This window comes from Leucopleurus acutus (genome assembly GCF_964270905.1).
Source record: "Leucopleurus acutus genome assembly, chromosome: 5".
NCBI lineage: Eukaryota > Metazoa > Chordata > Mammalia > Artiodactyla > Delphinidae > Leucopleurus > Leucopleurus acutus.
This window is the reverse complement of record NC_139147.1, coordinates 106,270,283-106,296,059: the sequence shown is the minus strand read 5'-3', so window position 1 is coordinate 106,296,059 and position 25,777 is coordinate 106,270,283. Positions and strand designations below refer to the sequence as shown.

At 36.6% G+C, this 25,777-nt stretch overlaps 1 protein-coding gene across 4 annotated transcripts in view; it reads left to right on the top strand.

Moving 5' to 3' along the window:
• Nucleotides 1-1,476: 1,476 nt before the first annotated feature.
• The window catches only part of MLF1 (myeloid leukemia factor 1), a gene marked incomplete at both ends in the record, with an annotated part of 34,915 nt that continues 10,614 nt past the window's right edge, over nt 1,477-25,777 (top strand). For 3 of the 4 annotated variants that reach the window (XM_082839666.1, XM_082839668.1, XM_082839667.1), the window contains 2 exons: nt 1,477-1,523; nt 19,482-19,629. In XM_082839666.1, the coding sequence (XP_082695792.1) occupies nt 1,477-1,523; nt 19,482-19,629 (195 nt within the window). Of the gene's footprint in view, nt 1,524-19,481; nt 19,630-23,895; nt 23,938-25,777 lie in introns of all 4 variants that reach the window. The other variant, XM_082839665.1, reaches the window with a different exon arrangement.

Sequence of the window (25,777 nt, the reverse complement as noted above, 5' to 3'; positions counted from 1 at the left end):
CGGGAAAGGGGGGCTGCCAGAGAACTTGGCTAAAGGTGGGGAGGTAAAAGGTCCAAAGGATTAAATTTCTGGCTCCCAAAATAACCCTGAGTACTCCTGCCACCTCCAAATCAGGCCCTGCACGCTTCTTCACTCTGGCAGAGTGCCACTTCTCTGGCCCAATCCCAGGAGGCCCTGTGGAGCCATGGATAACACTCTGTCTCCACATGACAGCCCTCTAGAGAGGCTGGGGAGCCCACTTAATTAAGGATGGACATGCAAGGTGCATTTTCTCTCTTCTTAGACTCAGTTGTTCTTCTCTTTCTTTAATGTTCTTTCTTTCTTCTTCTCCACCTTTCTCTAGGCTCCTGCAAGTTCTCAGGACAGTGTTTTCCAAAGCTCAATAGTATGAGAACCACTGTCATGATGCCCTCCCCCCTCCCCCCCAACATATCCAAATCCCACCTGTACTGTTTCCTTAAATTAGCTCACTTTTTCACTTAGTGTTTAAAGACTAGTTACTGCTTTAAATTTAAAACCAGTTTCACTTGCCATAAACAGAAGGCTCAGATATAAATACAATTAAAACAAAAATATACAGTAATGGAATTTTAGTTGGCTACGGCTGCTTGCTGCAGGCCTTGTGCCTGAGTCCTCCTCTGTTAAGGAATGCTGGAGAAGGTGTTAAAGACATACCAGCATCAAAGTGAGACTTGCTTCTTGAAATAGGGACTGGAAAGAGGATGGAAGAGAGCAAAATTCTCATCTTATTTTTAAAGAACATGTCTACGTAAAACTTAAGCATTTCCCACTTTGGGAAACACTGCTTTCAGTTCAGGCTCACAAAAGGCAAAGATTGTTTGTTGAAATCTGATAGGCCTCATCCCATTTCCCTCAAGTACTGGGTACACTATTTACTAACTGTACTCAAAAACTTTTTGCATATCTTTTCTTATTATTTGTTCACAGTGTCCGACCAACCACCACAGAGCATTTCGGATATAGGACTCTGCTGTGGATCACAAAATGTGGCCGGTGAATGGGTCTTTGGACGCCATTTGGCCTAAATCTTGACCCATCTCCATTTTCCCGAAAAGAGACTTGGGGTTCGAGGTCGAGGGGGATTTGCCCAAGGTCACACAAGGGGTAGACTGATTTCTGTGTTCCTGCAGCCCAGAGAACAAGCTATCTTGTGCTACCCGAGGCTTCACGATGGGTTGCCTGGCTGGCGCGTGGCCAGACTTCCAGTCTCCTGTGTTGATGGCGGTTGCCATGGCAGTGGCACATTGTTTCCCCGCCTCATCTTGGTGACGTTATGGGACCAGCGTTCAATGGGAAAGCAGCTCCGCGTCAAGCACCGCCTTTCCCGACGGGCACTGCCTTAGCGACTGGGAGACAAGCGTCGACAGTGCTGGACCGGCTGGCTCGGGTCGCGGCCGCGGCGTTACATCGTTTTCCAATCTGTCCGCAAGCGCCGCCGCCCGAGACAGAGCCAGGATGTTCGGGATGCTGAGCAGCAGCTTTGAGGATGATCCCTTCTTCTCGTAAGTGTCGGCGGGCCGGGAGCCGGCGGTCGCGCGGGAACTCGGGGATCTTGAACGGAGCTATCTTAAGGGGAAAGAGTCAGTTAAAACTCAAGAGGGCGAGAGGGAATTCGAGTGACTCCAGGAGGCAGCTTGAGGGAGAGGAAGACTTGGGGGGCGTGAGAGGGAACGGAGAAGATTTAGGGGCGTGTGAGGGAGAGGAGAGGAGGATTTCGGGACGTGAGAAGGAGGGGAGAGAAATTTGCCGGGCGTGAGGTGGGGGGATTCCCCGCCCAACAAACCCGTGTGCCGGCTGCTTTCAACTTGGCCAGACTTCGGATACTTCCCGCCCTCAACCCCTGTGCTTCTGGTGTTGGGAGTCCCGTCTTCGCAGCCGCAGAGGCTTTGCAGGTGACGACGGTAACTGCCCTCTCGGTGGAACTTCTGCAGAGAATTATACTTACAGGACCCTTTCCACACCTGCTTCTATTCCAAATGAGGGGCAGGGAATGTTTAATAAGTTTTCAAAAAAGGAAACTTTTTTTTTAAGAAGTATTTTCCATAATACGTGCTTATAAGAGCACTTGGAGAGTTGTGCTGTCTTTCCCTGGAAGTGGCTGGAAATTGCCAAGTGCCCTGTTTGTTTCCTTTGCTTGCTTTGTTACAAAGCTAGCCTTGTTTGGAGAGAGACTCCTCTTTCTGTCAAAAGTACAAATAGGACAGGGAAGCAGAGAGAGGTGCACTGAACACCTCAGGTAAACAAGTGCCAACCCAGTGAATGGTTCCAAGTGAAATAGTATGATGCCTTAAGACGAAGGCATCCAGAAATTAGTTGTTTCATTATGATCTAATTTTCTGGGTTTTGCTGTGTCTTGTTTTTTCTTTAGTTCTTCCTTTGTCGATTATATAAAAGTAATAACACAATCTAGTGATCCCTAAAACAGGAAGATTTGTGTTACTTTTTTACCCAAGTGTTTTGTCAGTTTGAATTTTGACTTGCTGTCCTAATTTATTTTGATCACTTAAATTCTCTATCTGTGCAACTTGGGGACCATCTTTTTAAAAAGTTAAAATGTTAACAGTTTACTACATCGATTTTTTTGTTTGTTTTTAAAGAAAAATATTATATTGGCTTAAATGTATTAGTACTATATTAAAACCAAATAACATAAAAGTAATAACTGAAAGAAAATTAACAGTAGAAAGATGAAATGATAAATTTAGAAAAAGTTAAATGATTAATATTTTATTCTAAAGATTATTCATTATAATTAAGGGGTGTATGGACTCTAGCAAATTTATCATGCTGTTTTAACTTGTTTAGGAGCAGTTGGGACGCTTATGACCAGTGTCATTTTAACACATTTCAAATTTTGGATTATGATTTGCTCTTTTAAAAGCCTCTGAGAGTAGGGACTAAATATATCCATAGATTAGTTGAGCTGTTGAAGTGGCTCTTATGTAATTGTGACATCAGTACAATGGGCGACAGTTAAGAAGATTATGACAGACAACTTTTGAGTTGTATTGTCTTTGATTATATCAAAAGAGCAATGAACTAAACTAAACTAAACCATGAATGTATAATTAGTACCTTCTTTAAAACGTCTAGCAAAAGTGTAATTTAAACTCTTGGGTGACGCTTTCTGAGCAAAGGCAATGAACCCAAGAGTCAGGGTCAGAAATAGTAACAGACCACAAATAGTAGGCATACATCAAAGAACACTCTTCCCATGGGCTTAGGATGGATAGGACCATCAGTTACATGTCAGTAGGTTTTTCAGTCATCATTTTCTGTAGCCTTCTTCAAATGTAGGCAGCCATATCATAGAAATCTGGGATAAAATTAATTAACTTTATAAAACTGACTTATAATTTCTTTGCTCCACAATTAACAATATAGAGAATAAACATAATTAGGGGAGACAAGGGAGAAAGAGAATGTGAGTTTATATTTATTTCAAGTAATGTGTCATTTGACCCACCCCTTTTACCCGAACCCCAAACAAAATGAGAATCCACTAGTTAATACAAGTCAAGCATAAGGAATTGATAAAGGTGACAGACTCCTTATTAAATCATCCACTGACCTTAAGGAACACAGAAGGGTTCCATGCCCACCATCTTTTATATAAATATTATCCCTATTGCTAACATTATGTGTCTGGTCATTGGGTTCACTAGTGGCTATTTTAATGTCTGACATGTAGAAAGTATTCAAGAGATATTGTTTAATGACAATCTGGCGTCTTTTACTCTGTCTTGTAGTTAATGTGGTATTTAGTTGATTGCTGGATTGCTGAAAGTAGTTACAGATGGTCCCCAATTTACGATGGTTCCACTTAAGAGTTTTCAACTTTACCATGGTGAGAAAACAATACACATTCAGTAGAAACCATACTTTGAATTTTGAATTTCAGTCTTTTCCCGGGCTAGCGACATGTGGTACAATACTGTGATGAGGTAGGCAGTGGCAGGGGCAGTGAGCCTCAGCTCTGTCAGCCACACGATCACGAGAGTGAATAACCCATCACTGACAACCATTCTGTTCTTCACTTTTAGTACAGTATTCAGTAAATTACACGAGATATTCAATACTTTATTATAAAGTAGGCTTTGTGTTAGTTTTGCCCAACTGCAGGCTAACGTAAGTGTTCTGAGCACGTTTAAGGTACACTAGGCTAAGCTATGATGTTTGGTAGATTAGATGTATTAAATGCATTTTCGACTTACGGTTATTTTCACCTTACGATGGGTTTATCATCACAAGTAGAGGAAGATCTGTATTTGCATTCAACAGGTGCCATTGTCGATGTTGGCACTTTCTAATTTAAATACTACCATTTTCTAAATAATTCATTAGTTCAGAATCAGGGATATTAATAATAAGCACACTCTACTAATTTACTAATTAAAAGTGGGCAGACAAAAAGTATATACTTCTTGGATATAAAATTAGAATTATTAAATAAATTAGGACTCGTAAAATACAGTGTCAAATTGTCAAACACTTTAGAGATTTGAGTAAAAAACAAAATCTAGTTTTGAATTCAAATATATTCATTTTTAATGGTTACCTTCCTATAACAGCACATATTAAATGTTTCATCAGAAAATTAAAGGGAAACTTTAAAAGTGATCTTTTAAAGTTTGTTGTTTTATTATATATTTAGGACATTTTTGGTGTCATAATATGTTTCAGAGCTGAAGTTATTTCAGTGAAAATTGCCTCACAGTATACATTCACATACACCTTTTTAAACAAATAATACTTGTAATTTGGTTAAAAACACAAAGGCTAAAAGCTAGCACTTCCTGGCATGCAGTTTTCTCTCAAGAATACTACTTTCTCCTCCCGTTTGCACTTTCTTGAGAATAGAAATATGCAAGTATGGACAGAAAAATTAATTTGAGAATAAAATGATTTTGGCATCTATCCTACACCCTAAAAAACATTGATTATTAAATGTAAAAGTTTACATATATTTAGTACAATCTAGAAACTTCTGCTTTGTACAGAAACATGAACTTCGAATCTTCTGAGCTACGGAAATGAAATTCTGATTGTGCGAGTCTACAAAGAATAGCTGTGTTACTACTTATCAGCTATTAGACATTAAACAGCCTTTCATAAGGTAAATCAGCCTTATTTTTCATAGTAAATTGTTAGCATTTCTTTAAGCCACCCAAACTCTTCATGTGGGCACCATATTGTGATGACCAGTCTTTGGTTAGAGAAGCCCTGCATATATTCTTAGGATGTTACTTTTTCTATCTCCTCGCTCTCATCAGGGGCTAAAATTTACATATCTATAATCTCTATTTTTAATTTTTAAAAATTTATTTATTTTGCACTTTGGAGGTAGTCAGAGGACACTGCTTTGACCTATTTACTGAGTTGAAAGTGAATGTATTACACATACAAGACAGGCATTGACTGATATTTTCTTGATTGAGAATATTGCCACGGCAGAAAATAAAACAAAATCACCTTATTAAATAAGCTAGACTGTTCGGGGCATTCTTTGGCTCGTTAAGTACGAACCATTGAGTTAGGAGCCAAGGAGCACAACATGATTATGACATAGTCAAAGAATGCCATTTGGTACCATCTGATCATATCATAATGCTTAGTTCTATCAGTGACTTTGTAAGCATTCACACAGAAGTAGGGGAGTACCTACAGGATGGGAAGGAGCCATAGTCATTCCTACATCTCTTACAATATCAAAGCCTTCTGCCACACCACCGTTTTAAACTGTGCTTCTAAACAGTAGGCAAATAAAATTGCCTATGGAAATGTAATTCATTCTTCAGGTATTTCTTAGTTTTCTACTATATGCCCAGCCCCATGGACTTTGTTATAAATTTGTAGAAGTCATGGTCCATGCCCTAAAAGATTCTCTTACGAAGGTTGTATGCATTATTTCTAGTGTTGAAAATATATCATCTGATCTATTTTCTTTATGGACCCATACACCTTACTGAGACTAGGAAACATTTTTTTGTGATCAAAGACCCATAGCAATCTGCTTATGCCACTACCATGTATAGTGGAAGGAAGGAATTTCCCTTGATGAATGGGACTGCCGTATCAGTTATCTAAGACCCTTGTGTAATAAAGAATAGTGTACTGCTTTTCTACTTAGAAGCACAAATATCTATATTCTTGTACAGGCCAGTAAAATTGTAATTCTGGTAAAAAATATATATTACATGTATATATAATATAAATATTATATATATATATACAACATATATATATTTGAGAGAATCTTAAAGAAAAAAAACTTATTCTGAAATGAAATATTACCAGCCCTTAAAAAAAACACTTTTATGTTGAGGTTATCCCAAGAGACCCAGAATCAATCTAGGAGTTAAGATTTTTTTGTCGGGGGAGGGGGCAACAATTTTTCCTAGCTTCTGATAGGCAAATATAATGGAGTAGAAAACATATGTTTGGTGCTAAATTTCATTCTGTTTGATTGTGGTTTGTGTCAGCAATGCTGAAAGAAGTAGTATGGTCATTATAATAGTATATGTAAATTTTTCCTCATTTAAATGAAAATGCATTCTCATGGAAAATCTGAAGACTATAGAAAATTTGGTAAAGGAAATCATGCAACTAAAGATTTTAGCTACTATCATTATTTTGGTGTATTTCGTTTCTATTTTCCATATATGAATTTTTTTCTCCAAAACTGGAACCAAACTTTATGGTTATAAATATACTGTTTTGGCTTCCCGGGTGGTGCAGTGGTTAAGAATCTGCCTGCCAATGCAGGGGACATGGGTTCGAGCCCTGGTAGGGAAACTCCCACATGCCGCGGAGCAGCTAAGCCCCTGCGCCACAACTACTGAGCCTGCGCACCTAGAGCCCGTGCTCCGCAACAAGAGAAGCCACCGCAGTGAGAAGCCTGCGCACCGCAACTAGAGAAAGCCCGCGCAGCAACAAAGACCCAATGTAGCCAAAAATAAATATATAAATTTATAAAAATAAATATACTGTGCTTTTCCTCAACATATACCATAAGCATTTCCCTAGTCTTTAGGTATTCTTTAAAGCATGAATTTAGTGGATGCAAAATACTGCATCCTGTGGATGTACAAAGAATATTTTTCATATACATCTTTAACCACATTTCAAGTTATTACTTTAGACCAGTTTATGTACACAGTATGACCAGTTTATAGAGTATTAGCTTTGTAAAGTGTCATCATATTTCTAGTTTATTTTCCTAGAAGAATAAAACATTAATTTTCTTTCTTTTTTAAAAAATATTTATTTATTTATTTGGCGGCACCGGGTCTTAGTTGCAGCACGTGGGATCTTTGTTATGGCCTGCGGGATCCTTTGTTGCGGCATGTGGAATCTTTAGTTGCTGCATGCGGGATCTAGTTCCCTGACCAGGAATCGAACCTGGGTCCCCTGCATTGGGAGTGTGGAGTCTTAACCGCTGGACCACCAAGGGAAGTCCCTAAACGTTAATTTTCAAAAGAGAACAATATGAATATGTAGAAAAATGTAAAAACTCTTCCTACCTGAGAAAACAAACTCTATTAGATTAATTTTTAAAATATTAAAATAACTTCTTGCTACCACAAGAGATTTTGCCTTTGTTAAAAAAGAAAAAAATTCAAGCTTGAACAGGAGAAATCTTAAAGTCCTATTTCCAAGCAGCTGCTGTTTTGGGTAGACATGAGTTGAACTCACTTCAGGGTCCAGCCAGGTTTCTTCCTGAATGGTTCAGACAGGTGCAAAAGCCAGACTGTGAGCCCACTTTTGTCTTAATGCTTTTTCCAACAAGCAGCCTTTTGTTCATGTCAATAAAAAAATTAAGATTTTTTTAGCATTTGCTCTATGTATAAATATACCTACTCCTATTTAAATAAAGAGAAACCTGGGCAACATTTTAAATGAGCCACATTTAGTTGCTGCATTTTTAACCCAATTATAATGCAATCAGAAAAATAAATCTTACTGCATGTTATGTTTCTATAGGAAAATAATAGCTATTTAATACTCATTTATTCACTGAGCAAAACTAGTATTCCCTGAAGTATCTTTCTTCATGCAGTTGAATGTCATCCACGTATCTAAAGGGAAAGTTGACTGGTTTTCTTAAGTAACTGCATATTAATTAGAATGAATATGTTAATCTTCATACTTGTACCCATATTCTAAGCTCTAAAAGTCCAGTGAGTATAGAGATCTCAGCAAAAGGACTCTCTTTTGACTCATCCATTTTAAAAACATCAGATGGTATGAAATTCTTTAACTCTACATAGTTCTATTTCTTTTTTATTCTTTAAAGATTTTTATGAAACATTTTGAATATATACTACGAAAGTGTAACAGTATAACAATACTGCATACCCCGCACCCAGAATTTCAAAATTTACACCTGCTTTACCCATCTCTATCACTGCTGCTGTCTCCAAAGCGTTTGGGGTATTTTTAAATAAATTTATTTATTTATTTATTTTTGGCTGCATTGGGTCTTCGTTGCGGTGTGCGGGCTTCTCATTGCAGTGTCTTCTCTTGTTGTGGAGCACGGGCTCTAGGCGTGCGGGCTTCAGTAGTTCTGGCATGTGGGCTCCAAAGAACAGGCTCAGTAGTTGTGGCGCATGGGCTTAGATGCTCCACGGCATGTGGGATCCTCCCGGACCAGGGCTCAAACCCATGTCCCTTGCATTGTCAGGAGGATTCTTAACCACTGCACCACCAGGGAAGTCTCCAAAGTGTTTTAAACCAAATTCCAGACTTCTTGTCATCTTACTCATATGTATTTCTAAATACATCTCTGAAAAATATTGTTGTATTCTTACATCACGACAATGCCATATTTACATCTAACAAAATTAAAAATAATTCCAATTTCTTGGTATCATCTGGCATTGAATATCATCTAGATATGAAATACTTAGGAACGGTCTGGTTTTTAAGGTAAAAACTAGAAATTATTTCTTAGACAACTCATTTATTTGTCTTAGAACTACTTGAAACTCTGTCTCTTTAAGTAAAAAGTAGGGAGATACATACACCAAATTCTGATTCCTTAATTGTAAACTAACTTTTGATCTTCATGTCTTGATTTGGGAAACTTGATTTTGGGAAACTGTTTCTGCCCTCTATTCTCATTGTGTGCCATTGATCCACTTAATTTTCAAATTGTCACAACTTCCGCATAGTATTAGTTGCCTATAATTCTGCTAAAATAGTGATTCTCAAACTTTTAACAGGTGGCAGGTCTAGGAATAGTAGTCTGTTAAATTTTCCGTGCCCATCGCTCCTATTAATAAGACAAAAATCCAAAACTAAAAATTCTGTAAGAATTCATGGGAAAATTATTTATGATATTTTTCTTCATTGTGTGTATAATATCTTTACTTGATTATTCGTAATATGTTAGAGTCTGTTTTTAGTTGGAAAGAATGAAATATGAATAATCTCTAAATAAACCTAATGCTCTAGTGTCTTCAGTTTATCGTACTTCCTAAATGAATTTAGTACAAGTACATTTCTGTAGTTAATACTGAACGTTCAACTAAAGAGACTCTTCATTCTCAGAGATTCGGTTACTAATTTGTTTAAGAACAGTTTAATTTTTGGACTCCTGTTGAAATTTTTGTGTTCTGTTGCACTAAGAGCATCCTCAACCTGCACACACTGGAGAGCACTTTCCTTTTATGACTTTGCATAAAGTTTGTCAGCAGGAAGGAGGCTGGAAAGTAGTCAGGGCAATGTCCGCAAGTGGATTGGTGTGTAAAGGACAAGGGAGTGACAGTAGGAGAACAAATGAAGAAGTAAGAGTACCGTTATGTTACAGTTTTTTAGAATATGGATCAATCATCCAGACCAGCAGTGGTCCTAATGCAGGGGTGGTTGAAAATTATCGTTTCGGTCAGGTATGCAGAGGACCTGCTATTTGTCATTCATAAATATATTTCTTTCTCTACTTAGCCAGTTTCCTTTAAAACAATTGATACTGCACAAGAGTAAACAGATCTGTAGAACAAAACAGTCAGGAAACACTCTCATAAACAGCCTCCCTATTAGATATATTTAGAGAATACTTTTTTTATTTTTTTATTTTTTTTATTTTTTTTTTTGCAGTACACGGGCCTCTCACTGTTGTGGCCTCTCCCGTTGCGGAGCGCAGGCTCCGGACGTGCAGACTCAGCGGCCATGGCTCACGAGCCCGGCCGCTCCGCGGCATGTGGGATCTTCCCGGACGGGGGCATGAGCGACTCTCAACCACTGCGCCACCAGCGAAGCCCTCATCTTTTTATTTTTTATTTTAATACTTTGTAATATCATCACATGTACCTGGGAAATGGCACTGCTTTCTGAGTAGAAGACTATAATTGCTGGAAATCCTTTATACAACTTAAAAACACTCACCTTTACACCAGTTATTGTAGAATCAGTTTAATCATTTGAAACATTCGACATAAATTTCTACATTCAATTTTCAGAAATTATGTTCAAGTCGAATTAAGGCAATAAGACTTCAGAACTACACAATATTTTTTGGAGTAAAGTTCTATCTTAGCATATAATTAAAACTAATGCCTAACTGAAAACAGATGGGAAATATTAATTTATTGAAGCAAAAAACTTAGTAACATCTTACCATGAAGACCAAAATTTGACAAGCTTTAGGGTTTTCACAGAAATAAATTGGTGTACTTTATTTTACAGCATTTTAGTGGGAGTAGAACTTTTGTAGAACTTTTTTCCCATTTCAATTTTCCATGTTTACACATGCACTATAAGACTTTAAAAAATGAGGAAAATCTCTTAAAATTTAATAACATCCCACATCCAGCAATTAATACCTTATTTTATAAAGTATCAAGGTGCTTTACATTTTCAAAAATGTGTTTTTGGAATGTGTAAAACATGCTTGTGGCAAAAACTCAAAAAGGTACAGAAGAGTACATAATTAAAAGACCCCTCCTCACAACAAAACAAATATAGTTAACACTAAACTGTACATTTAAAAATGGGAAAACTCATTGAGCTGTACAGTTGTGATTGATCTGTGCACTCTTCTATATGTGCTATTCTTCAATAAAATAATTTAAGACAAAAAAAGGCCCTCCCACCTTTGGCCCTCAAACATCTAGCCACCCTCTCAGAATGCAACCACTATGACCAGTTTGCTGCATAGCCTCCTAGGGATATATTCTATACATTTATAAGCATATGTACATGAATTTTTTAAATATAAATGGAGGTATACTATATATCTTGCTAATCCTTCTATATCAATACATAAATATCTGCCTTGCACTTTTAAAGGTGGCATTATATTCCATCTGAATGCTTTTAAAGTGCTGAAAAGTCTTCAATGGCTCTTTTCCTATCCTTTTTTGGTTATTGTTCCATCAGTCAGTCCAGAAACATCTGTGGGCCAGATAATTTTGTACAGTAGAGGGAGCAAGAGAGATGTGTCCCTTTTCCTCAAGAAGCTTCTAATTGGGCAGAAAAGACAAATAATATTTTCTGTATGATATTCTGTTTTCAAATGTCTTTGTTTTATAAAGAGGACTAAAACAAATAGCAAGACTTTATTTTTAACTTAAATTAAAAAAAATTTCCCCTTGACTCCCTATAATGGTAACCTATGCCTTCCCTTCAAGGGAAAGAAAAGAAAGTAGAGAAAAATATTGAGGAGTACATAAAAGAAAGATAATAAAATAGTTGAAACAGTCAGTACTGTTCAGACATGCTGCAATGGGATTAAGGCTGACGAAAATAAAAGGAGTAAACCTTCCCACCTACGTTGATATTGTGGAAAACGAAATTTAGTCTAGCAACTTGAAGCAGAAAATGATTTATTACAGGGCATTAGATGGCTTAGAGAATCACTGTGATGGCTGAAGAAACAGACTAGGTTAAACTTTCAGGAATGACCCTCAAAGTCCCATCACATCCAGACCACTGGGGAAGCAACTGCCACTTCCCAAGTTAGGAATCGCTAAATTGGGAAGCTGCTGCTACTCCTAACTCCAAAGCCATTGTGTACCTGCTAGCAACCATATCAGCGAAATGGATTTCACTTCCTGTCCCCCAATACCCATAAAGCTCTAGTGATGAGACACTCTGAGTTGCTAATACTGCTACAGAAAAACTACATAGCTCTGTGATCATGTTTACCAACAAACAAAATTAATAGTACATACAGACTCTCCCACATCTCTACCTTCCAGTTATCCATTGTCCATAATTGGCAGAACCTAAATCCAGAATCTTAGCTGCAGTGGGGTCTAGGAAATTAAATTTTACCTTTTGAGCTTCTGCAGTATAAAAAGGCACATTGAAAGGAAGTTGAAATGATTGAATGCCAATCTGTCTTTTATATCCTCTTCCCCTTCCTCCAATCTGTAGCTCCCTTCCAACCCCAACGTCTTTTTCTCCTTTGTGTTGCTATTTTAACTATAACTATAAGAACTATACATGATGGGGAGGATTAAAGTCTACAGTCACACTACGCTCCCCTCATTTCCTTTTTAGGGGGATAAATTATTGCTCCCAAGGTACTCCTTTGCTGTTCTGTGTCTCAGGAACGAAGGAAAAAGAAAATTATAAGATCTAGAGATCTGCTGTATAACATTGTGCCTGTAGTTAACAATACTGTATTGTACACTTAAAATTTTCTTAGAAGGGTAGGTTTCATAGGAACTGTTCTTACCACAGTAAAAATAAAAGAAAATTGTAAAAAGCTAGAGAAGCTAATTTGATAGAAGAAAGAAAGAGTAGTCTATTAGGCCTTGGATTGAAAGGGTTTGGGGAGGAGGTTAAAACAGGAAATCTCAGATACTGAACCAAACTGTAGGACTAAGCACACATTCCAGCTTCTCCCTCCTAATTCAGATCTATAAACTCACTTAAAATACTTTTAACCACTCATGTCCCTGCATCCATTTATTTCTCTATCTTGTTCAAAATATGTAAATAACTGCAAAGATTTGAGGAAAACTAACATCACAAAAGACAGAAGCTACACTAACCAAACAGAAGAACCAACATTTAAGGAAACAAAACTAATGAAACAAAAAAGACTATAGAATGTGAGATTAATATCTTCAGGAGACCTTCATTTCTAGCATAGCCAAGAAAGCTCCAGTTGTACCAACCCTCCTTCAGATAACAGTATAATGCCAGAATAAAACACAAAAACAACTTTCTGTAGAAGGTACTGGAAAATGACCAAAATCAGACATACACTGGAGGTGACTCAACAGTTGGAAGAAGGGAAAGCAATGGTAGCCTATGGGTAAGCTTGATCTGTGCTATGTAGGGGTGGCTAAAACTCTGATAGAAGACTTGAAACTGTCTGGCTAAGAACCAGGCTCAAAGTTCAGTGCAGCCACAGTCACAGGAAAATGAGGAGTGAAGTCCCAAAAGGGGAGAGAATCAGAGAGGGTGATCTCTAAGAGCTGTTAATAAATTCTGCACAAGTCTCCATTGGAGCCTTACACCTGTATATGCAGGAGAGACATAAAGCAGTTCAGCCAAGGATAAAACCAATATTGAGAATTGAGCTGCCACTCAAGAGACAGAATTTTAATATTAAGGCCAGCCAGAATAACTGCCTGCTTAAAACAACAACAGCAACCCACACTACTCCTGAGTATAACAGATATATAACTCCCAAACATAATAGCCACAATTTACAGATACAATCCAAAATTACTTGACAAAAAAAAAAAAAAAAAAAACAGGAAAATGCGACCCATTCTCCAGAGAAAAGATAATCAATAGAGATTGATCCCAAACTGATCCAGATGTTGGAATTAACCAAGAAGGATTTTAAAACAATTATTATAATTTTACTCAATGATGTAAAGGAAAATATGTTTACAATGAATGAAAAGATATGAAATCTCAGTGGAGGAAGAGAAATTATAAAACAAAAACAACCAAATAGAAATTCTAGAAGTGAAAAATGCAGTATTTTTAGGAAAAAAATTCACTGGATGGGCATAAAGATGGCCAACAGGTACATGAAAAGATGTTCAACATCCCACTAATCACCAGAGAAATGCAAGTCAAAGCCACAATGAGATATCACCTCACATTCGTCAGAATGGCTGTCATTAAAAAGCTCACAAATAACAAATGTTGGCAAGGATATGGAGTAAAGGGAACCCTAGTACACTGTCAGTGGGAATGTAAATTTTTGTAGCCACTGTGGAAAACACTACAAAGTTTTGTCCAAAAAAACTAAAAATAGAACTACCATATGATCCAGCAATTCTACTCCTGGGTATATATCCAAAGAAAATGAAAACACTAATTTGAAAAGATACATGTATGCCAGTGTTCATAGCAGCATTATTTATAATAGTTAAGACATGGAAGAAACCCAAGTGTCCATCAACAGATGAATGAATAAAGATGATGTGGTATATGTATAATGGAATAGTACTCAGCCATAAAAAAGAATTAAATTTTGCCATTTGCAACAATATGAATGGACCTGGAGGGTATTATGCTTAGTGAAATAAGTCAGACAGAGAAAGACAAATACTGTATGTTATCATTATATGTGGAATCTAAAAAATAAACAAATGAAAGACTATCACAAAAGAGAAACTGACTCACGGATATAGAGAACAAACTAGTGGTTATCAGTGGGGAGAGGGCACAGGGGAGGGGCAAGAGAGGCGGGGAGAGGGGATTAAGAGGTACAAACTACTATGTGTAAAATAAATAAGCCTCAAGGATGTATTGGACAATACGGGGAATATAGCCAGTATTTTATAATCACTTGAAATGGAGTATAATCTATAAATATATTGAATCATTATGTTGTATACCTGAAACTAATATAATACTGTAAATCAACTATACTTCAGTAAACACAGACTTATTTGGATAGAAACGGGCAAATGTTCAATAATTGCTTTATCATTGTAATTTATACTCTGAGTACTTCAAAAAGTATTACAACTTCCTGGCCAATAGGAAGTTGAAATTGATTTTAGCCCTCCAAAGTTCAGGGCTCTATACCCACTGCCTGGCACAGGGTCTTCTACATAGGTATTCAGTATATATTTGTTAAATAAATGGAGACCATTTGCATCAAAACAAGCAGAAATTGAACTACAGTCCCTGATAACGTGGTTGAAGAGGACAGATTATAGTGTTTATTCATTTGAGGTCCTTGGAACATCTGCATTAGGGCTACTTGAAATGCTTGCTGAAATGCAGATTACTGAGCCATGCTCCAGATATACTGAATCAAAAATCCCTGGGCGTATGTCTCAGGAATCTGCATTTTAATGGGTACCTCTGGTGACTTTTAAGCATGGTCAAGTTAAAAGAAATAATGCACAGAGGGCAGGGAAAAGAAGACCAGGTAAAGCCCAGAGGAAGTATGTCTTTAGGGGGCAGTGCTTTTCAGCATTTTAACATCATTTACAGTTAGAGAATATTTGCAAAGCACCTTGGAGTACAAAGGAGGAGAGACTGATAGAAGCTGGAAGTAACCAGCGCCAGGGACTTTGGCAGGTTCAGGCCCCACCTGGCTGCCACAAGGATGAGGTATCAACATTTTGACACATCAGTAATCTATCTGTGACACTAAAGAAGCTCCATCAAGGGCGAGAAGGAAAGGAGAATTTAAAGGAGAAATTTATCAAACGAGGCTGAGAACAGTGCATTGCCCCCAAAGTTCCAGATGCTGTGGAGAATTCAAGGACTAGGGATGACCTTTGGCTTTCAGTAATTGGAAGGTTAAGGGAATCATTGGCATTTTATTGCAGAGGTGAAGGGAAGGAAAAGGCATTTGTAAAGAAATAAAGGGAATGAGCTACAAAGAAGTAAAGGACACAAGTATAGATGACTATTGGAAGATTTTAAGTGCTAAAAGAAAGGAGACAGTAGCTGGAAAAGTATCAGGAAAGGGTTTGGGGGAGGGGGAGGCAAGGTATAACAGAAGCCTTTCTTTGGTACTTTAAGAACAGAAGGTAGTTTGCGTTGGCATGGATTTCATAAATTACTTTTAAAAAATTGTAATTATTTAGCTGTCTAATAAAGGACCTCAAAAGTCCCCTTGAATTATAACAAGAAATAATAGTTACAAATCAGGCCATTAGTCAGAGAGAATGCTGCCATTGGGGTGGATACGTCTTCAAGAGCTGGTGCTTTCAGAGCTGATGTCTTTTGGCTTGTCCTAATTCAGGTTCAAGTTCTTTAATCTATTGTCTTCATCATCAGTCATAGAAATCCCCTTCAGCACACTAGTGCCAGGTTAATCACAAGCTGTATTTTATAACTTTTCAATCTTCTAAGACTATTTTATGCAGACTGACAGGAACAATTGGAAATTGCTTTAAATAAAGTGATTTTAGGAATGTATTTGTGGTAGACAGAATAATGCCCCCCTAAAGATGCCCATGTCCCAATCCCCCAAAACTGTGAATATGTCATTTTGCATTGCAGGGGGAAATTAAGGTTATAGTTGGAATTAACTCTGTTAATCAACTAACCTTAAAATAGGAGAATAACCTGGATTATCCAGGCAGGCTCGATTTAATCACAAGAATCTTTTAAATATGGAAGCCTCAGGGAGAGATTTGAAGATGCTATGCTGCAGGTTTTGAAAATGGGAAAAGGAGCCATAAGCCAGGGAACACGAGCAGTCTCTAGAAACTAGAAAAAGGCAACTGATTTTCCCCTGCAGCCTCCAGAAGCAATACAGCCCTGCCAACACAATGATTCTAGCCAATTCTGGGCTTCTAACTTCCAGAACTGTAAGAAAATTAATTTGTGTTGTTTTAAGTCACTAAATTTGTGGTGGTTTGTCACAGAAGCAATAATAAACTCATATAATATCTAAGTTTTAAAATTTAATTTTAAAACATAAAGTCTCACTTCTCTGTCAGACCAGAAGTTCCTCCAGACCAGTAATCAACCTTTATGCTTGATGCACAATATACAAAATAAACTTTTGTTGAACTTGAACCTGTATATCATATTGTCCAGCCACCATTTCTTGGGAGAGTTGCTTACTGTTCTTAAATAAAGTTTCCACTCACCTGGGAGCATGCTACATAGAGAAGCATTTCCGTTGCAGTCAGTACCTGTAGTTCCGAACTTCTTCCTTAGTGACTTTTGATTGACTCTTATTTATTAAATATGAGCATTGAGAACCATAGCTATGTTATGAATACCATAAAAGATACAACATTATTTTTTTAAAAATAGCGTATTTTTGTCTTAATGTTATGGAGTTGTGAGTGTTCTTTATATATTCTAGACATCAGGCTTTTATTATATATGTCTTGTAACTACTTTTTCCCCCAATCTTGGACTTGCCTTTTCCTTTTCTTAACATCAGCTTACTGAGCCACACAGCCAGGATCCTTTGTTAGGTCTTCAGTTTTCACCAGACTATGACCTTTGCATGGAAATTTTATTTCTGACTTAGTTTTCTACCTCTGCCTTTCATCTTTAACTAACTCCAACTCCTATGACATTTTACATATCTCCATAAGCGTCTTTTGTTTTTAGAAGATGAGGAATAAGTAGAATACAAGTTCCGTGTCTTCTTGTACCTCGGTTTCAACTGCTCTGGAGTAAGACCACCTATCTAAGAAACCTATCTAAGGAACACCACCCTCAATTGAGGTTTGTTTTATGCCATAGAAGCTTATATATATATTCATACCATCCCAAACATAGTCTCAAAACTTGGTGAAAATCTATAAAACATTTTCTCATGATGCAGAAACAGACCTACTTATTTTTATAGATTTGTATTCATTTCCTTCCCAGTCATTAGATGAAACTACCAAAATTGACAGAATAAGGGCAGTTTTAAATGTGTTATACACTTCTCTTTGGGATGTAATATGTATTAGTTCTATTGCAGCTTAAAACAAACATTGATTATGTCATAACTTCTGTTGGTTAGGAATCTAGGAGCAGCTTAGTGGTTCCAACTCGGGCCCTGTTAGGCTGCAATCAAGTTGTGAGTCAAGGCTGTCGTCATCTTAAGGCTTGACTGACGGAGAATATACTTCCAAGTTCCTTCACGTGGCTGTTGGCTGGTCTCAAAAACCTGCCCCTAAGCTCACTCATGTGGGCCTCCCCACAGGGCTGCCTCATAGTGTGGCAGCTGCTTCCTGCAGAGTGAGCCATCATGCTAAGAGAGCACACAAGCAGAAGCCACAGTCTTTTTAAAAACCTGATTTTGGAATTGACATCCCATCACTTATATTCTATTAGAAGCAAGTCTGTAAGTCCAGCCATACTTAAGGGGAGGAAGGGTTTACATGAGGGCATGAATACCAGGGAGTGGTGATCATTGGGGCCATCTTAGAAGCTGGGTACCACACATATAAATTAGTGAGTTCATTGGTTTATCAGAGACTGGATAATCAAGTTTATAATATGCCTAACTGAAATTAAGTTCAGTAATATTAGAACATTTTGTAAAAAAAAAAAAAACTACAAATAAATCTCCCATGTTAGAAGATGTAAAATAAAAATGGAAGCCATTTAAATTTAAGACAGGAAATTTAGAAGGTATGGTAGAATAATCAACACAATTTACTCTTTTATACGATACTCCCCTCAGATTGTCAGATTGTCCACTTCTGACTTTCTATTACAATTCTTCCCTTCATGTTTTAAATTCTACTTATTCCTCATCTTCTAAAAATAAAAGGTGCTTATGGAGATATGTAAAATGTCATAGGAGTTGGAGTTAGTTAAAGATGAAAGGCAGAGGTAGAAAACTAAGTCAGAAATAAAATTTCCATGCAAAGGTCATAGTCTGGTGAAAACTGAAGACCTAACAAAGGATCCTGGCTGTGTGGCTCAGTAAGCTGATGTTAAGAAAATGAAAAGGCAAGTCCAAGATTGGGGGAAAAGTATTTACAAGACATATATAATAAAAGCCTGATGTCTAGAATATATAAAGAACTCTTACAACTCCATAACATTCAGACAAAAAAAACCCTGTTTTTTAAAAAATAATGTTGTATCTTTTATGGTATTCATAACATAGCTATGGTTCTCAATGCTCATATTTAATAAATAAGAGTTAAAAAATAAACAAGCCAGCATTCTTTATTAGCTCTCACTAGAATGTATGTAGACTGCCCAAAGTGGCCTCTACCTAGTAGCAATATTTTTCAGTCCTTTTTGCCATTTCCTTTAGTGCTGGCTTAAGCTACCTGAGATGTGTTACTTTGTGTTTATCAATTTCATACAATGAGATAAATAAAGGTATATTTTTACTATTATACATAAGTGAATTATGGTAGGTAACAAACAGAACAGGTTTTGTATTCATGAATAGTGGGTCTTTATGAGATAATTCTATTCTCCTAAACTCTTCTTTTGTCTCTTTAACAAGCATATTAGCCCCAAATCATTCTTTGTAGTATTAAGCTGCCTACTTATTATTTAAATTCCAACACTTACTCTTACATGATTATATGTATTTTCAACAGTGATTCTTTTATGGCACACCAAGAAAGTATGCGACAGATGATGAGAAATTTTTCTGAACCTTTTGGAAGAGACCTGTTCAGCATCTCTGATGGCAGAGGAAGAGCTCGTAACCATACGGGACATGAGGATGGAGAAAATTCCTTGACTGTAAGTTCTTTGTTTTAAAGTTAGTAAAGAAAAGTATTACAGAAGAATATATCTCTGACAACAGGATATGACTAATATTTATGTTATAGAAATAACTTATGTAAAAGGAGGGACCGGTTGGAAAGCTGAGTTCTTTAACAATGAATTGTTAATTGTATAGAATTCCACTGTGCTACTAAAACTTTTAGCACCATAAAGTTATATATTACAAGCCAAACTTAAAACATTGTTTTCCATATGTATATAGTTTTTTCCTCACCTCATCATTTACTCCCATGTCTTACATTAGAACAGGCAAGGAAATATCATTGTATACAACACTTTTTTTTCCCCACTTAAAAATAAAAAATGATAGTATAATGCTTTATCTCTATTGGACCAGGAAAAACCAGTCTTCTGCATGGCTACCTTGGACCTTCAAAACTGAGATTAACTTTTAATTGTATTCAAAAGCCTTGCAAAACTACAATATATATTCAGAAGTCTTGTCTGAGAGCAAAACTAAAAGGTTACAAACATACCCAACTCAAAAAAAAAACCCAGGATATTTATATACCTTAAGTATCTTCTTTTCTGCTTATTTCTATTGCTTCTTCAGCCTCAGGAATGGCAGTTCTAGAACAACAAATCCACAGGAGTTTCTTTCTAAAAGATAAATCTCTGCAATAGAAATGTAGATATTTGGAACTCAGTAAACATTTTGAATTGGTCAGTTGGGAAACTTCCCGAATCTTCCAGGAAAACATTTTCGTATTTTCTATTTGCAGTGGTCTTAAATAGAGCAAAATGTTTCAAATACTCCTAAGACGTTTGATGGATAACATTGCATTTGCCATTTAAAAGAAAGTAATCTTCACCTTCTTTTTCACATACATATTATTCCAAGATATATATTAATTACATTCCAGTTATTTTTTAAATTAGTTAATGTGGTATCATTATATATATTTTTTACTGTTAGGGCTATAAATTTCCATAAAAGTTGAAAATTAAGGTCAAAGGAAAAAATTGTCAAAGAGAGGAGAAAAATCAAATATGACATTCTGAAATTTTATCTTTCACATGAGCATTGAAGCATTTTATACATCTGCTATAACCACAGCAAAGAAAGAGTAGGGCTGTACATAGTGCTTTGTATTTACGTGCATAAATGAGCTACTCGTAGCCTTTGTAGAAAAAGAAGTGACAATTTTATTCCCTTGTAAGCATAGAAAGGAGATCTGTTTATAATTCAGCTATAAAGTTCTTATTAAGGATGCCTAAGCTGTAACTCTGCTGGTCATCCATTGGAACTAGAAGTAAATGGGTACTTGTGCTTAAAACACATTGCTGGTCATCGTTGGAAGTAGAAGTAAATGGGTGCTTGTGCTTTCCTGGGTACTTGTGCTTAAAACATCTGAATGTTTAATGAGCTGGAATAAGAAATATATGTAACCAAATAGACAAATTTCTGTGAAACTGTAGCTTATACGATTCATAATTTAGAGCTATTTGTATTTTAGCTTGCCTCATATTTACCTTGCCAATGTGGCTTGAAATCAAGTTTTGGGGAACCAAAAGCACCCACACAGCTGAAGTAATATGGTTGCATAAATGTGATGATTGAATAAGGAAAGTCAAGCAGGAAAACAACTCTGAGTATAAAGGAAGGCCAAGAACAACATTTGAATGAAAAACTAAAATAGTTGCTACCTTGTCTGGTTTATAGTGACATAAATTAACTTTTGTGTAAGATTGTTAATCATAGATGTAGGCTAAAGTCTGTAGCATTATCCAATAGAACATTCTGGATGATGCAAATGTTCTAAATCTGCCCTGTTCAGTGTGGTTAGCCACATATGGCTATCGAGCACTTGAAATGTGCCTAGTGCTACTGAATTTTTAATTAAATTCTAATTATTTTAAAACTAATTTTAAATAGCTACACGTGGCTATTGGCTACCTTAATGGAGAGCATGATGATATTCAAATAGACTGGAAAGCTTTTAGCTTTTTTTTAAACCAATGCTGAGTAAAGTACACTAATCACCTATATGTGAACCTATCGTCTTATGTTTTAATTTAATAAAAATGTCTTTAAACATTTTCCCAAGAAAAACTGCAGTACTCATCTACCTATTAAATAAAAAGTAAATGGTAATTTTTACTATATCAGATTTAGACAAAACCATTTCATAAAACTTTGAGTTTTATAACTTTTTATATAGTCAATACTGCTAGGTAGTATTTAGTTGCCTCTCCCATCTAAAATCAAGTAGTATACATTCTTCTTCAGTTACATTGTATTGTATCAACTGTCTTAGAAAGCTAACACCAGTGGGGTTTTTTCTTGTTCAAACTATGAAAACTCTTTGCCAACCAAGAGTACTGAGCACTGTCCTAGGGCAGTTGAAGGGCAGTAGTAATTTTTAAATATAGGAATTTCATCCAGTTTTACAAGGAACATTCAGCTTCTCTTTTAGCCAAAACACTTTTTCTTTCCCGGTACATTATAATTTATACTGGTGAGATATGGCTCACCTTTTTTCCCCTAGGGTGTGATATATTTGACATATTTATGTCTCAGTATGAAGGAGTTATGTAATAGCAAAACTAAATTAATTAATTAAAAGAAAACAAAAACAAACAAACAACAGTAGCAACAGAAGGCCTGTATCCTAACTTGACTTTTCTAAGTCAGTGTCTCATAACTAGATGTGAAAGTAGAAACAGAAGTTAGAAATTGACTGCAGAAGATGAAAAAGATGGCTACCTAGTTTGAAAAGATCACAGTGAAGAAAACAGTAGACTTTTTGAGCATGCTGGCTGTTCTATTTGAACTTTTATTAACAGTTTACACAAACTTTTTATTCTCTTTTTATGAAGTTATAAATTTTAAAATGAGTATTTTGATTAAGTAGCGAGCCATATGCTGATGCTTTTAAGCATAGTGGATGAAAATTTATATTTCAAATAGACACTTGATAACTTTTTTCTTTATTTTTGGCCCATTTCTTGACGTTTGTCATCTTTAACAGCCCTATTAGGAGGGAAAACAGAGACACCTACAGAAGTAGAAGAAGCATCAGCTTTGCCGTTTTCCTGTGTTTGTACTATTAGCAGTTTCTTCAGTTCATGATTTCTTTATTGGGATACTTTTAAGCCAGTTGTCCATTTTGAGAGGATTGGTTTGTTTAAAACTATAATTTAATCTGTAAATTTATTTAATTAGGCAGTTTATAATTCAAGATATGACATGTGACCATTTGACAATTAGATTGAGAGATGGTGCCAGAGTCAATGTAAAATCTGTTTTTCCTTTCAGTAAAAAGAAACAGAAAGAGGAATTTTACTGGTACATCAATACACTTTGGAGATTACCGTTCTACATATACAGTATAAGTATATATCAACTGATACAACTTATAAAATTGAAGATAAACACAGTTTTCTCTAGTTTTTTTGTCATAACTTACACAGGGAGAAAATTATCACAGAATAATGGTAAAACTTTATATATACCTTTTACCAAGAAATTCAAAATTTATTTTCAACATTTAAAACTTCCAAGTAATGAAAGTTTTAAATTTGTATACGAATCTAAAAATTTATTTTCATTCATCTGTACCTATTGAGAAATATAATTTATGAACTACTAATTTTGATTATTCTATCTATTATACTTAATGTTCTTTTTCCTATCGAAGACTCCAAATATCTTTAAATATCTATGTGTGATCCTTTCTGAAGTCCATATTACTTATTCCATAAATTAGTTCTTAGGAGGTATTCATTAAATTTTTGGCCGAATATCTCTACTAATTTTTTGAAATGTTATTAATTTAGATACTTTTGATTTTTAACAGGTTAAAGGAAAGATTAACTGATTTTTTAAAAAATATGGAATAGTTGAACAAAGGAAAGATGAGATAATCTTAATCATTGTACCTTATGTGTTAATTTTGGTGTGAATTTGCATTTCCTTTGAGAAATGTTTGTCTCAATCCGTAGCAAATACTTTCTCTTTCAACTGCCTTTAACAAATACTAGAGTAGTCTTATTTAAAAGTGATATGTGGTCTCTCTATTTGCCTGCCAGGATCCTGTCAGGCTCTGCAGTGAATAATAAGCAGATAACTTTAAAAATATATGTTGAATTCTTTTTGACTAAAAGGTTCTGTAATTTGGTTAGCTCTGAACTATGTGATTATGCAGTGCATTTCTCTCTCTTTCAGAGATTGTTATATAATAAATATCATAACCAAAATTAATTGGATTTTTTTTCTAGGGGATGAGTTCCCTTGTGCCTTTTGGCAGTTTTGGTAGTATGGTTCATATCATAAGACACAAACCATTTGAGCAATATTTTCTGACAAATACTTATTTTTCATTAACTCAAGCAAACTGAATTGGCATGCCCAATTTCATAATGGCTTTTTAGCATTTATTACTGAAAACTTGTGTCATGTGTTAAATTTATCTTAGCGTGTTTAGGCCTGTGTTTTGTGAAGTAAGTAATATCAACATAATAAAATCAGTTTTCCAAAAGAAAAAGTACATTTTAGTTGATGACTACTCACTTGATTTGCAAAAGGGATCCCCACAGTTGTGTTTAAAAGTTGGAAGCTTCCCCAGGCTTATGAAGACTTTTCAAAAGGTGAAAAACCACCAAACCGTAGATAGACAAGCACATCTGGAAAAGCTCAGATTGGCTGCTTTCTCTAGGACTCTATTGCCAATTCATTCATGCGTTTCCTTTCCCATGTTCAAGCATGGCTACTCTGCAACCAGCTTTTCTCCCACCCCTGTTTCTCCAGGCCTTTGGTCCTGTTTTCTGTGGCTCTAGCTTCTAACACATGAAAGGCAATCTGAGGAGTAACAGAAAATAGCATCACCTTGGAACATTTCCTATGGATGCACCTATGCTCTCATGAAAAAGTTTTTTTATTCTCTTGTGCTAGACTTCAGCCATTTCTCTCCTTAAAGCTTGACATATAACATTTGTCCTTCCTGACCAGAGTTTTTAGTGGGACAAGTGATGAAGGAAAAAAAAAAACTGCTATAGCACAGAGTTATCAGTAAAAATGATCAGGAAGTTCAGCATGCTGTGGGAGCACAGGCAGGAAAAAGCCTGTAGCCCAGACCTTTTGGGATGGTGGAGTGGAGGTCAACTAGAGAACACTTCCTGAACCTTAAGGATTAATAGGAGTTAGCCAGGAAAATCTGGGAGGGGAGAAGACGAGTGCTCAACACAGAGGAAACAGCATGTGCAGAAACCTAGAGGCTAGGGAGCCCAGAGATGTTTAGGGTCATTTGGCCCTAGGATGTGAGTTGGAGAGTGTGTATAGATGAGGATGGAGAGGTAACCAGGGCGACTTCTTTTGGCCCTGGTAAGGATTGTGGACATTATCTTAAGAGCAAGGGGAGCAATTGATGAATTTTCATCAAAACAGTAGTAGAATCAGGTTCTCATTTTTTTGTTTTTTTTTTTTTGCGGTACGCGGGCCTCTCACTGTTGCGGCCTCTCCCGTTGTGGAGCACAGGCTCCAGATGCGCAGGCTCAACGACCATGGCTGTCAGGCCCAGCCGCTCCGTGGCATGTGGGATCTTCCCGGACCGGGGCACAAACCCGTGTCCCCTGCATCGGCAGGCGGACTCTCAACCACTGCGCCACCAGGGAAGCCCCCAGGTTCTCATTTTTTAAAGATCATTGTGCCTGCAGGGAGGAGAGAGATTAGAAGGGATCACAGTGGAGACAGGGAGACTAGGAGGCTGATCAAGTATTCTGGGAAGTATTAGTGATAGCTTCTACTCAGGTAATAGCTGTGGTGATAAGGAGAAATAATCTCCTTTGAGAAAGAGTTAAATAGGTGAATGGATAGAACTTGTTGATAAATTGGGTTGATGGATCAGTAGAGAGGGAGAAGGAAAGTATTATGCTTATTTTTGTGGCATGAGGAATTAGGTAGATGGGAATGCCACTGAGCTAGGCACAGAGAGCATTGATGCAGTGCAGGTATGAGGGCAGGGGTGTTCAGAAAGGTCATTTCAATTCTGGGTGTTTTGCATTTGAGGCATCTGTGGGCTGTCCAGGTGGGATTTATCTGGTAAACAGTTGGATATATGGGTTTGAGCTGAGCTAATTAGTTAACTAATTAGAGATAATTAGT